The sequence below is a fragment of the Etheostoma cragini genome, chromosome 4 (assembly GCF_013103735.1).
Source record: "Etheostoma cragini isolate CJK2018 chromosome 4, CSU_Ecrag_1.0, whole genome shotgun sequence".
Classification (NCBI taxonomy): domain Eukaryota; kingdom Metazoa; phylum Chordata; class Actinopteri; order Perciformes; family Percidae; genus Etheostoma; species Etheostoma cragini.
Window position 1 is genome coordinate 8,601,056 of NC_048410.1, and position 14,089 is coordinate 8,615,144.

A 14,089-nucleotide genomic window follows, 5' to 3' on the forward strand; every position below is an offset into this window, starting at 1 on the left:
CTGAACCACAGAATTTTATTTTTCCCTTGATCGACTAATCAATCAATTGTTCTAGCTGTATGACACATTACTTCATTTCTTTTTGTGGGACATTTGGTTTATGCCAGTAAGACTTATCTTTTAGCTAAACTCCAATACAAATGCAGTACTCAGTTGGTGCAGCAGGCAGCCAATGTTGATTGGGATGCAATTTTCCATGCGTAACTCGGCTGCAGCGTACATTGTGGATACATCAAAACAAGAAAATACATTGATATCAAAGATCTGATTTTTTTAAAACTTTTTTAAGAGCTTGTGCGTCACTGGGGTGTTAAAGAAGAGAAACAAAGCTGAACTCTTGTCCTTGAATTGTAATAAACCAAATACAACAGGGGCAATGTTTTTAATTGTGCACTCCTGGAGAGTATTCTGACATCAAAATAAACCCAGCCTGCGATAACATTTCACCATCATGTAGGAGAACAGTTAGGCTACATGTCTATATCGTTTCTGTTTATAGTGTGTTTGTTTTGTATGTGTGAGCGCATTGGAAGCAATCATGATGATCCAAAGCAAAATTCCTCTTATATTTTCTCATACCTGGCAAATAAAGCTGATTCTGATTCTGATTTTGAAGTCATTAGTAGGAAAATGCAAAAGATTAAGATCTTTAGGGCCATGACGTTTTGGAGGAACAGATGCATGCGGGTAGGTTTGTTCACATGTATAAAATACTGCTAGGTCATAAATGTCACATTGTGTTTGGTATTAGTTTAGAGCAAAGAATTTATGACAGACCTCGACAGATCATCTCCTGGTTGCTACACACACACACACACACACACACACACACACACGCACACACAATTAACACTTTTAAAGTCCAGTATATTAATCACAATGAGTGTTTTTGGTATTTAACTTTGTTAACCACATGAAAGTCAAAGACAGTTTCTGTTTTAAGATGAGTTACGATGAATGAGTTAGCTTTTATCTTCCACCTAAGTTTGTTTTAAGTTAAATTACTATAATATATATATATATATATATATATATATATATATATATATATATATATATATATATATATATATATATATATATATATATATATATATATATATATATATATATATATATATATATAAATGAGGCTGAATTTCTGATTTCTTCATTTAACCACCTCTACAATTAATTCACTGCAATATCACATCACATGATTCAGTATGCTATGTAGCTCACACAAACCCTCTAACAATATGCCACAGGGTTGGAGTAGTGGAAAGTAACTAGGAACATTTACTCAAGTTCTGCACTATTTTAAGGGTACTTTTACTTTGCTTGAGAATTTTCATTTTCTGCTACTTTATACTTCTTATCCATTTACTTGTTGCTACTTGTTAGATTGCATGTTCAGATTAATAATACAAAATACAATCAACAAATAAATTAGGATGTCATATTATAGATTAAAATAAAACTTTACTGATCCCCAGGGGAAGTTCACATGCTACCCGGCAGATAAAGTAAACCAAGTAATTGAAATTAGCTCCGCCTTTACCAGTTTCACAACACGTGATTAACACACATTAATGCATCAATAATTATAATCCAAAAATATATTATGCATTATTCTGAGGCGAACCATTCTGCATAATGATTTTTGCTTGTGGCACTTTAAGTATATGTTGATGCTAATACATTTTGACTTTTACTTATGGAAATATTTGAGCGCATGACTTTAACTTGAAACTGATCATTTCTATGTTGTGGTATTGATTATTTTCCTTTAGTACACAATCTGAGTTCTTTATTACCTTCCTCAATGTGTCATTTTGTCTATCTGGTCAAAGGCCTAAACACATGCAGCACGGTAAGCTTACTGCCCTAATAAAAAAGCCAGTATTATGTGTGTTGCCAGGAGCATGAAGGAGAGTGCTTAAATGAGCTTGTTAAGAAGGGGGTGAGAGAGGACAGGAAAAAGTGTAGGGATCAGGATAGGGTACGATATAAAGGCCGAGTGGGACAAGTTGACACTCAGATCCGTGGAACTCTGCTCGTCTTAAAGCAACTTCCTTAAACAACTGTCCAAAGCTGACACAGCCTGTGAGTATAACACATAGCTTCTCTGCTTCACTATTTCTTCCTGTCTTTTGGGCTTTTCCCCACTCTCTGTTACTCCTGTCTTTCTCCGCTTTGACATAGTGTCTTCATTCTCTTTTGTGTACAGAGCGGTCTCGCTGTTGTATGTAGTATGGCTGGTCAACTGGTATCTTATCTCGCTTGTTCATTGCTTTTTACTTCCACACTTGTTAATGTTTGCCTTGCACAATAACATGGAATCCCCTGTGGCTTTAACTCTCACCTTAGTTACTGTTTCTGACACACACACACACTGCAACTCATGTACTGTGCGTTTGACTGTTGCCTCTCTTTCCCACTTCTAAAAACATTCCCTAATTTCTGTGTGTGGCCTTGCCTCATGTGCAACTCACTTCTGTTGTTGTGAACTGACTCTACAGTTTGTTTTCCTGAGCCTTTTGTTCTGCATGCATGCCTACAGTATATGTGTATATGCATGTGTATGTGTGTGTATTTATCCAGGACGGAGCAGAATAAGGATGCGTGGAGCAGTGGCTGGTTGCTTGGTGTTGGCATGCCTGGTGGCGCTGCTGGTTGAGAAGACCGAGGGACACATCACCTTCTTCAGTCCAAAGGAGATGATGCTGTTTAAGGTAAGCAGCTTGTGTTGGATTGAACAGTGAGCCCAAGTAGAGCTGAGTGACAGTTTAATAGGCATGTCTGATGTATTTTCAATGCAGTCTAGTGCTTAACTCATTATAGCTTTGTCTTACATTATATTGTCCTGTGGCTTTACCTATTGAGCACCAGTTTAATTACGTAACTTCAATTTTTTACAGTAAACTGTTTGTAACAATTAGACACACATTTTGATAATCAAATAATCACGTAAATTGTCAGGGTAAAAACACCAAACCTTTATTTGTTCCAGCTTCTCAGTTATGAGGTTGTACTCCTTTTCTTTCTTTTGTGAACACCTCAGGGTTTTGACGTGTTGGTTGGACAAGAAAACCAATTTGATGAACACCTTGGGTTTTAGAAAATTGGAATAGCAATTTGTTGTTTTTTACATTTTATGACCAAACAATTAATCCATTAACTGAGAGAATAACTGGTAGATACATAAGTATTGAAAATAACCATTAGTTGCAGCTCTAGTACCCTAAAACATATCAACAGTGACACATTTCTTTTTTAAATATCAGTAGTATTATGTTAATTTCATCCAAAAGGGTAGATGAAATGGAGTTTTTCAGTTGGTGTTTGGTTTTCAAAGTTTGAAGGATAAAGTTACAAAAAATTGTGAAGTGAAGGTTGCTCATAGTTTCAAACGAGTTTAAGAATCTTATGAACTATCTATTGTTCTTGATTTATGTAGGTTTTGTGGCTGAAGGTTGTAGAAGTCCAATCAGTATTACAGTAGGTTTCCTTTTTGTGCAAATAATGTGTTTTGTGTGCCTGTGCTGCAGGAGAGAGAAGGTAGAAAGGACATGGAGCCTAAATCCAATGGTCAGTATGAAGAGGAGACAGGTCAACAGCTTCCTCGTGTGGAACGTGGTGAGAGTCCTGTGAGCATGCACACACGCACGCAATGCACGCACGCACAACCTTCACCCCCAACATTGTTGCTGTTTTCACCAAAGAATTGGCTCATTGAATACAAGCCCTTGACAATTCTTCTGTGTGTCCAGGATGAAACATTGGAGATTGGCGTCCGACTTTCACCCAAACAGCTAGATGTGCTCAAAGAGAACATCCATGAGATAGTGGAGGAACATCAGAAAGGTACATGTGTTTGCATTGTGGTAGATGTAGTGACACATTTGTTAAAAAAAAGCTTATTTGCAGACATACAACATAGTCTTGTATCTTCTTTTATTATCCAAAGACGATTAGTAGACACACACTTATTTCTCTCAAATCTCTCACTATCTGTGTCTCTGCAGCCAAGTAACAAGGCCGAAGACACCATGTGATGAACGCTGTACAAATTCTTCAAAAGGCACTGAATAGCATATGTTTTATTGTGTTTCAATCAATCAGTCAATAAAGAGTAGTGATCGTGCCACTTATTCTGTTGTCATTGTGATGTCTGAATAATTTGACCACATGGTGTCAGCATGTCTCAGGAAACTCATTTCACTCATTCACGTACCTGACTTTTGTGAAACTATATATTAATATACATGTATAGTTCACATATTTATTTTCATGAATGAGAATTACCCAGACAATATGATAGCTGATATGAAAAGTAAGTGATTAAACACACAGTATTTGGCCTGTTATTCACACGCAAGTGACAAAGCTTTACCATTTCCAAATATATAACACATGATTAGTTTGGGCTTCTCTTTTATAAAAAATAATCTTGAATGATTTTAAAGACACATTATGTCAAAATTAAGAGTGGAATTTGACCACTTTTCTGTTATCAAGCCCGTTTGCCTGATAGCTTTGTTTCAGAGCTTTGCTGTCAGCCTTTCGCAGATTTCAAAGTCCTTGACTGCGAGGGCAGCGTCTCGAGCTAAAGGGGCCGGGAGAACCAGGCAGCAGTCACTGTCGCAATACTTCCCAGTTATCCCCTCCATTTCCTCTGATACTGCACAGAAGATTGGGCTGAATGCTCCCTCATCTGGAGACTAAGAGGGGAAAGTCAACAGAAACAACACATAGATATCTCTGCAGATGCAAATATGCAACCAGGAAGTTTATGTAATCATTGCTCTGATGTGGGTGTAGTATAACAAGATGGTTTGCATAGTCTGTTGCTAGTGATACACATCACTGATAAACATCAGAAGGATAAGGGCTAGGTCAAGAGGGAACTCAGAAAAAAGGTTAAAAACAGACACAAACACAAAGATTGATTTTGCTGCAGCTATCTGTGTGTGTGTGTTCTTCTGTCTGCGTGTGCCACAACCTGCTCCTTCCTTAAAAAGCTTCCATATGGATGTATTTTAAAATTCTGCGTTTTTGTCAAATAAAAAGGAGAGAGCACGATGCCTTCTATTCCTCGATGTAGATAAGTTTACCAGTACTAATCTGGACTAACGACATGATCACTGTCACTACATAGAAAGAAACTGTTGACTTTCACTCTGTGCTATTCACTAACAGTAAATTATTGTCTGCACTGCTGCGCTGAACAGACTTGCAAAGCTCCCAGGTGTTTATGTGGGGGTTAGGGTGATAATATATATATTGAGGCCTTCAAAAATGTGCCGAAGTGCTAAAACCAATTAAGGGGGCGCTGTAGAGCAACTCTACCACTCTCAAGCCTAAATGTGTATTCTGATGAAAGAGTTTCATGTTCTGCACATGGCTGCAAGATTTTGAGATTTTTCGTGGATCCTGAAGTCCTCAAAAAAGTCTTCGTAAAATGAAACATTTCGCACCATTTCGTAAAATGTAATATTTTTAATTTAATTTTTTGGGGGGATTTTTTCTAAAAATAGCTTGACAGAGTTCCAGATAATAGGTGTGTTAAGTTAAGTCAGGGTGCAAATTAGGGGGTGCTATTGAGCCCCCTGACAACACCCAAGCCCAATCACTACAGATATTTGTCATTTTTTATAGGTCTGATATGTGTCCAAAGTTTTGTGAATTTTCCCACATTCTAAAGCCCTCAAAAATTAAAGAGACGGTTCGGAATAATAAAAATTCCTACAAAAACAATATTGCACTTCGTGCTCGGGCCCTAACTAAAAGGTAGCCCTATAAAGTTCCTACACTGTTCATCGTGTTGCTGAAAACACACTGAAGTAAAGCTGACACCAGCACTGCATGGTGATTGTTTAATTCTAATTCTAAATTTAATGTGCTGGAGTACAGAACCAAAACCAATACAACCACAAAAATCACTGGCATTCCTAGTGCTGACAGTGCTACATTTCCAGTTGCTTTCACGTAACCACATGTAGGTCAACGGGAAGTCTGGGACAAAGCCTGTTCTGAAGAATGTTCCTTAGATTAATGATTGCTTGCCCAGTTCTAAATTTGCTTCATGTTGTTAAATGTCTTTTTATTAATAGGTGTGTTTGTCATATGTTAACATTCTATGTATAGTTTTATCATTTGGATTTTCTACATTGTGATTTTATAATGTTGGTTGTTCTGTACACACATCTGTTGCACGTCTGTTTGTGGTTTGAACATTGTGTGTTCTGGCAGCCAAGGCTAACTATCAAAACATTACTGTGGAAAACTAGACACAATGTTTCAGCTGCAGTTGCTCATTACCCAACATCCTGACTTGATCAAGGTTTTGGCCGAATGCAAACTAAAGAATCCCAAATTCATTGTTTTTAAGTAGGTCTGTTTTAACTTAGAACACAACAGGAAGGTAAACAGGAAGGTCACATGACTTCAATGAAGTGGATTTATTTAATACTAAATTGCGTCCCAAGTTAAGCGAATAGCAGACTTGAGTCTTGTTGTAGGCCCACCTGGACCATGTGCCTGTCTCACTGAGCAAGCTCAGCACACAGACTATCAGTGTGCATTGGGTGAGAGAGCATTTGCATAACAGGAGGAGGTTCGTGAACAATAACCAATCAAATTCAACCTGGACAGGGGAAAGACATGACAGTGGAAAAATAATGTCCCTCTGCACAGTCACTCTGCAACAAAATGCCACAATGTACTCACCTTGAAAAAGAATATTCCAACACAGTTAAAAAGAAAACGAATCATGAATGGGTAGTGTCTCAATACATCTGTCATGACAACACCAGGGTGGACAGAGTTTGCGGTGACACCTACAGGAACATAAACACAACACATAGAGATATACACATAGAAACAGATACATTTATAGAAACACTAGGGACAGAAAAACTGTAGGCAAAGTCAGTCTCAGCTGGTCTATGAATGCAGACTTTGTAAAGGGGAAAATCCTCATTATGTAACGTTTTGCTGTCAGGCCTGTTCCATGCTAGTCCTAAACAGTGGTCGAAGAAGTATTCAGATCCTTTACTTATTTAAACGTTCTAATACCACACTGTAAAACTACTCTGGTACAAGTATGAGTCCTGCATTAAAGGTCCCATGGCATAAAAGTTTCACTTTATGAGGTTTTTAAACATTAATTTACTTCCCCCCAGCCTGCCTATGGTCCTCCAGGGGCTAGAAATGGTGATAGGTGTTAACCAAGTCCTGGGTATCCTATTCTGCCTTTTAGAAAATGAAAGCTCAGATGGGCCGATCTGGAACCCTCTCCTTATGAGGTCATAAGGGGCAAAGTTACTTCCCCTTTCTCTGCTTTGCCCGCCCAGAGAATTTGGCCCACCCATGTGAGTGAGAGACATCATGGCTTTCAAACGAGCAAAGTTACTTAAGTAAAAGTATTTAAGTATCATGGGAAATGTTCTTAAAGTATTAAAAGTCAATGCAAAAACTTCTTTGAGAAACTGGTCAAACGATCAAAACAGTTCTGATAATCAACTTAGTGTTTAATCAGCTAATCATGTCATTTGTAAAAAGGCTGTTGGCCTGTATATTTTTAGGTAAATTAATTTATAATAAACCATTGCATTTTTTAAGCTAAATATGTTTTGTGTGCAAATAAATATTAATTTGTAAAGTAACTGGTAACTCAAGATGTCAGATTAATGTAGTGCAGTAAAAAGTAGAATATTTCTGTCTGTGGAATGAAAAGAAAAGTACAGTACAAGTACCTCAAAAATGTGTACTTAAGTACAGTACTTGAGTAAATGTACTTAGTTACATTCCACCACTGTCCACTTTCCAGGTTTCTATGGTGGTGAGGAAGTTGTGTGGCCCAGGTCCTATCTGTTTGGTGACACCTGAAAGCTGCCTGACATTATCCCATAACCATATCCATTTCTTCAGATGTTTACATTCTATCTATAGTTTTATCATTTGGATTGTCTATCCTGTGGTTTTATTATGTTGGTTTTTCTGTACAAACATCGGTTGCACGTCTGTCTGTCCTGGGAGAGGGATCCCTATTCCGCGTCTCTTCCTGAGGTTTCTTCCATTTTTTTACCCATTAATTAACAGCTTTTTTGGGGAGCTTTTCCCTAAGCTGAAATGAGGGTCATAAAGGACAGAGGGTGTAATATCCTGTACATATTTGCAATTTGTGATCTAGGTCTGTATACTGTAAATAACAGTGACGTGACGTTGCTTTCTGCAGCACTTTTTCAACAGGACCGACCATGCATTCTCTATACTAATGGAAGATTATCATAAAAATCTTGATTTTAGTCTACCTGTCCCTTCGAGCCTGCATGCAAGCTCGTTGGTAAAGATGATATTGTGCAGCTTTGTGTGGTTGTAGACATTATCCCTGTGATAAATGAGGTTCTCGCCATGAAAATGAGAGAAGTCCACTTGACCCTTCACATGGTTTGCTGAGGCGATGGTGACAATACGTGCCGGAGCTGAACGCTTCATCAGGTCTGGAGTGAATCAGAGACAAGCAGAGCGAGGAGGAGAGAAAGAAAATGAAAGACAAATAATAAAAATATGACAGGTAATCGGGATTTCACATCCACAATATACCTGCTGGATTAAAAAGGTACTGCAGAGCCTTACCCAGCAACAGGTTGGTAAGAAGAAATGGTCCCAGGTGGTTGGTGGCAAAAGAAACGTCAAAGCCATCTTTGGTTATCTGCCTGGGTAAACCTGATGGTAATATTAAATGAAGTGCAATTTGATTTTACAAATTATATTAGATACAAATGTACACATAACTACGCACTAACAAACACAGTTATACTTCTATACTTTGGAGTACTTCACATTGAGATAATGAATTGTAAACATTACATCTATATGTCTCATAATATATAATGTTATATTGTTGTGCTTCTATATCATGTTATTTTATACCAATTCTATGGCATAGCCCTCTAAGAGCTGTTGCAAGTGGGTTTATCCCTTGTGCATGCGCAGTCGTGAAGATTTCTGTTTGTGCCTTGTGGTATTGCATTGTTATACTGTGGGCTTTCTGGGTTTTGAAAATTCACAAAAAATAAAAAACTGCACAGTGAAGCTTCAAAACTATGATTCCATGTATACTGTGTATGAATGCATCACCTGATGCTCCAGCATTGTTGACAAGGATGTGGAGAGCTTTCTCCTCTACAAGAATCCTCTTAGTAAATTCTCTGACAGAGTCCAGAGAAGACAGATCCACCAGACGCAAGTGGATGTCATCGTTTCCTGTTTTCTCCCGGATTTCTTTAAGTGCTGCTGTCCCCCGGGCCTCGCTTCGACACGCCAGGATAACACGGGCCCCACGGCGTGCAAAGTCCAAGGCAATGGACTTTCCAATCCCTAGAAGAGAACAACTATTTCTTTGCAATAATTGATAACAAAAAAATGTCAATATAGCAAATGGCTATCAACAGGTGACCTATTAACTACCCATGTTTAGACATGTCGTATTGTGGAGAAAAGGTCTGGGGTTCTTGGAGAACATGAGTTCAGATCTTAAAGAAGGTAGAGTTGGTCACTATCTCTCTTTCCATCAGTCTGCCAATCTGTCTGTCGACGCTGTCTTATGCCACATTTCCACTGTGTGGTACGGAACGTCAGGTCTCCCCTTGTTTCATTTAGAAAAACTGAAGAAAACAAAGTGGCATAGGCTGGGTTATTTCTACCTGATTATGAAGAAAAAATGAAACTTAGGTGGTGTTCATGTTGCAAATTGTATGTTTTGTATGTTGTAAAAAAATAAAAATTTCATATCACAAAAAAAGAAAAGCAGTCCTAAATTATTTCGTCATTACTCATCAGTACAAACAAATAATATGGACCACTACAGGTGAACACTACATTTCAGAGGGAAATATAATGCTTTTTACTCCACTGCATTAATTTATCGCCTTTAGTTGCTAGTTACTTTACAAATTAGGATTTTTGCACATCAAACAAATGTGTTTTTCAAAAAAATGTTTATAAGATATTAAATTACCCAACTACACATAGGTTTCAATGCAAGAGTTTTACTTGTGACAGAGTATTTTTTGTTTTTTTTAGTACGTTTATGTAATGGATTTGAATACTTCTTCCACCACTGCTTGCAATCTAATGGTACAATCCACACAGTATTACACCTCATGTATCAACATTTCATATTTAATATAATACCAATACTATGTATTAAAAGCCCTTTAAAGGTTTGGACCTAAAAAAGGGACTTTTTGGCAAGCAATAAAAGCTAATCCAGAGTTAGGCCAACTGCTAGAGTAGAGTTACTCAGAAACGTGATAGCCCTATACAAGATGCCATAACAATTAATAAGCCTGGTGAATTTATCCACTAGAAATACAGGTTTTCAATTCACTTCTGTCACGCTCTTTTACCATACTCTACTTATTATTTATTTCAACAAACAAACAGGGATGTATTGAACTTGAATGTATTTCTTTGAATACCATGTTTAATCTAGCTCGATAGCCATTATGATAAATAACAGTAAAATCGACACAAAAAGTTTGACCTCCCTGTCTCGATTTTGAAACAGTTAGCCTATTTACTGTAAGTTCTGGTTAAGTTCACTACTGAGTTCATTTGTTACTGTGTTAATAGTTAACAGGTCGGACTACATTCTTGATCTCAGAAAAATCAAATGATCCTTCCTGCCAATGGCATTTCCTGTAAAATCCGAAATGTCAGCTGTTTTAGGAACAACTTGAATCAGGACTAACTGTAAAAGTGGAAAAATAGCTTTTAGCATGCGATCAGGGTAATAAACGGCCATGTCAAATCGCCACATGTAAGGAAGAGAAAATCAGCCATCCTTACGTCCCTTACCATATTGTTTTAATATTCAAATTGTTTTGTTGGCATTGGCATTAAAGCATTCCCTTGCAGCCCGTGTGCTAATTCTATATATTAAAATGAACACACCTGAATTGGCTCCAGTCACTATAGCAGTCTTCCCAATCAGCCGGACTGGGCAGGCGTGCGGATCCCAGCGTCCTCTGCGCTGCATGCGCACAACGAGCGCCAGCAGCGCCGTGGAAAATGCCCACACCGGGTTCCAAAGTATATCCAACCAAACCATCGCACAGCCAGAGTTGAGCGTCTGTCAGCTCAAAAAGAAACTGGAAAGCTTACGCCTGCGTCTAAATTCTACGCAAAAGTAGGTGTGCCTAGTAAATATTGGCTGAATACGTTACAAGACAACCCGAATTTGCGAAGTCAAATATCAATGATTCAAATTCGGTTTCTGTTATAAGTAAAAAGGAACAGTAAAGCTTCAGCCCAGGTCTGCTTGAGATGAACTGGATACTCCGTCATGGAAAACATCTGGTTTTAATTATTCATCACAATGCTGTAAGCAGAAAACTGTGGACCAAGAACAGTGAAAGTTACCTGTGGTATTGAAAATAAAATTTGACATTGAAACAACAAATACTGGCATTGAAAAATGTTGAGCTGATATATAAACACAATCATCAAAAAATAATAATCTCACAATCCTATTATATTAATTCACTTTGACACTTGTTTGCATTTTTTCTTGATGTCTATGTCTTTTCAGAGACAGTTTGTTTTACGCTTAGTTTAGAACTGTTCTCTTAATTTAGCACACATCAGCTAACTTGTGGCTAAAACTAAGTCTCCCGCCAGGGATGTCAATCTATGGTCTATTATCTAGTATTTACAATAACAGTAATTCCTGTCCTTCTGGACTCCTAAGGCCAGTGTTGCTGCTGTTGCACAAGGCTTGAATCGCTTGGGTTTCTCATTTATGTATTAATAATAATTATGTATTAAGAAAAACGAGCTCCGCTCTCTCTACCTGCCAAGACTGTATGGCTGCAGCTTGGAGCGTCCCATGTCATGCCATCCCATCTCATGCCATCCCGCCTAGTTCCATCCCCAAGCTTCTACTTTTCAAAATAAAAGCTTGCGTCTGGAATAAAATAAGCTCACATCGACTATGATTCTTTTATTCACCGCGGGAGTTTTCCTCGTTCAAGTTCAAGTTCAAGTTTAAGTTCAAGTTCAAAAACCTTTATTTGTCCCCAAGGGACGACTCATTTTGCTGCAGTAGCAAATAATTGACACACAGTACATGACAACAAAAACAACAACATCAGTTAAATACAATCTCAAACCAAATGGCAAAAACAAATGCCAAAACATTAAAAGTTTAAACCCCAGTGTACCTTATGTGGCGACGTTACCTAGTCTTTCCAGAGTTAAGCAGAGAGATAGCAGAGGGGACGAAGGAGTATTTGTAACTATTAGTTTTGGCTGGTTCTGGTCGCCATCTACTGTACATTCCGCCTCAAGCCTGAGTTAGTTGGGTGTTACTTCACCTGGCCTACCAGATAACTGACGTGGAGAAAAAACATCTTGACTCCCTGGTCATTGTTCTTGGAGACAGGGCAAAGCTCAGCCATGAACTTCCAAAGTATAGACAGCATATTGAGTGCCCCACCAGGGACACTAATACACTGGATCACTGCTGTACTACATTAAAGGATGCCTACTGCTCTGTCCTGTGTGCAGCTTTGGGACTCTCTGATCACAGTCTAGTTCATTTTTGTCCCAACATACAGGACATGTATGTGCCAAATAAAACCTTCAGCACATAAAACAACAAAGAACCATGGTTCGGCAAAACTCAGGCAGCTTCGTCTGTCCAAAGAGGAGGTCTTCAGAAGTGGGGACAGAGTCCTGTACAATCAAGCCAGGAACACACTGACCAAAGAGAATGAAGCAGCTAAGAGGAGCTATGCTGATAAGCTGGAAAACAGCTTCACAAACAACAACCCTCGGTCAGTGTGGAGAGGCCTGCAGATTTACTGGATTTTACTGTAGGTTTGAAAAGCTCACAGTCATACCCCTGCCCCAAACCCCTCCACTTCTGGACTAAATGGCTACAGGCCTGTCACCCTCACACACACAGTCCCCCTGGTGGACCCCCAGCAGTTTGCGGATGCAGTCAACTTGGGACTGCATTACATCCTGCAACAACTGGACTCTCCAGGGGCTTATGCAAGAATCCTGTTAGTGGACTTCAGCTCGGCATTCAACACCATCATCCCGGACATCTTCAGCACAAAACTCACCCAGCTCACTGTGCCAGCCTCTAACCTGTCAGTGGATCACAACCTTCCTGACTGACAGAAGTCAGCAGGTGAGGCTGAGGAACATCATGTCCAGCACCTGGTCTATTAGCACTGGCGCACACCAGGGGTTGACTAGCTGGGTCTCTGGTGTGTTCGGAACAACCTCAAAAGTATGGAGAGGATGGACTCATGGACTTCAGGAGGAGCCCCCCCACTCTTCCCCCCATCCCTATACTCAACAGTCCTGTGTCTGCTGTGGAATCCTCCAGGTTTCTGGGATCCACTATATCCAGGGATCTAAAGTGGGATCCCAACACTGACACCATCATCAAGGAGGCCCAGCAAAGAATGTACTTCCTGCGCCAGCTCAGGAAGCTCAACCTGTCTAAGGAGCTGCTGGTCCACTTCTACACAGCCATCATCTGGTCTGTTCACTACACGTCCATCACTGTCTGGTTTGGATCTGCCACCAAAAAGGACAGGAGCAGACTACAATGGACAGTTAAGGCGTTTCTCCACTGCTAGTAACAGCTTGACTCGCTTTGTCTTCTCTCGACTCAACGCACTGTCCATCCGTTTTCCATTGCAGATTTTAAAACCGCCTCACAACGCCACTCACAACCGCTACACACTTTCTTTTCTACTGTCTTAATAATCCATGTCTATAACGTAGACACCACAAAAGTACCACTGCAACTATTTCAACCGTAAAGGCTGGCACTCCATCATCCTTCAAAGTGGTGTTGATGGAAAGGGGCTGTTCTGGAACGTGTTTGCAGGACTGCCTGGCAGCTTGCATGATGCTCCTGTTTTGAGACTGTCCAAATTGTGGGAGTTAGTGAACGCTTTTGGTAAACTGAAGGGAAAGTGGCGTTGCCTTACGAAAATAAATGACTGTGATGTAAAACTGGGGAAATCTATGGTTCTGACTTGCTGTGCTTTTCATATTTGTGAGACTCACAGAGAGG

General features: G+C 39.3%; 2 protein-coding genes across 3 annotated transcripts; one reads left to right on the top strand and one right to left on the bottom strand.

Moving 5' to 3' along the window:
• Positions 1 to 384: 384 nt before the first annotated feature.
• On the bottom strand, positions 385 to 11,186 carry zgc:64106 (uncharacterized protein LOC393348 homolog). Of its 2 annotated transcripts, XR_004656501.1 has the most exons (7): positions 10,945 to 11,186; positions 9,127 to 9,366; positions 8,623 to 8,712; positions 8,298 to 8,486; positions 6,712 to 6,821; positions 4,453 to 4,703; positions 385 to 396 (listed from the first exon to the last, which is right to left on the bottom strand). XR_004656501.1 is itself a non-coding variant. In XM_034870713.1 (6 exons), exons 1-6 carry the CDS (start codon positions 11,099 to 11,101, stop codon positions 4,524 to 4,526), a joined length of 966 nt encoding a protein of 321 aa, XP_034726604.1. In that variant the 5' UTR covers positions 11,102 to 11,186; the 3' UTR covers positions 4,078 to 4,523. The 2 variants fall into 2 exon arrangements, 1 of the variants encoding a protein (XP_034726604.1); XM_034870713.1 differs by lacking the exon at positions 385 to 396 and having other exon boundaries at positions 4,078 to 4,703.
• Positions 1,755 to 4,133, top strand: mlnl (motilin-like). The gene is made up of 5 exons (XM_034870716.1): positions 1,755 to 2,085; positions 2,584 to 2,714; positions 3,531 to 3,629; positions 3,753 to 3,846; positions 4,008 to 4,133. Exons 2-5 carry the CDS (start codon positions 2,601 to 2,603, stop codon positions 4,013 to 4,015), a joined length of 315 nt encoding a protein of 104 aa, XP_034726607.1. The 5' UTR covers positions 1,755 to 2,085; positions 2,584 to 2,600; the 3' UTR covers positions 4,016 to 4,133.
• Positions 11,187 to 14,089: the final 2,903 nt, after the last annotated feature.

Coding starts and splice junctions, on each gene's coding strand:
- mlnl (XM_034870716.1), top strand. CDS start 2,601: ATGCGTGGAGCAGTGGCTGGTTGCTTGGTGTTGGCATGCCTGGTGGCG. Junction 2,715..3,530: donor AGGAGATGATGCTGTTTAAG/GTAAGCAGCTTG, acceptor CCTGTGCTGCAG/GAGAGAGAAGGTAGAAAGGA. Junction 3,630..3,752: donor TGGAACGTGGTGAGAGTCCT/GTGAGCATGCAC, acceptor CTGTGTGTCCAG/GATGAAACATTGGAGATTGG.
- zgc:64106 (XM_034870713.1), bottom strand. CDS start 11,101: ATGGTTTGGTTGGATATACTTTGGAACCCGGTGTGGGCATTTTCCACG. Junction 8,713..9,126: donor CAACAATGCTGGAGCATCAG/GTGATGCATTCA, acceptor TATTACCATCAG/GTTTACCCAGGCAGATAACC. Junction 6,822..8,297: donor ATGCAGGCTCGAAGGGACAG/GTAGACTAAAAT, acceptor ATGTTCCTGTAG/GTGTCACCGCAAACTCTGTC.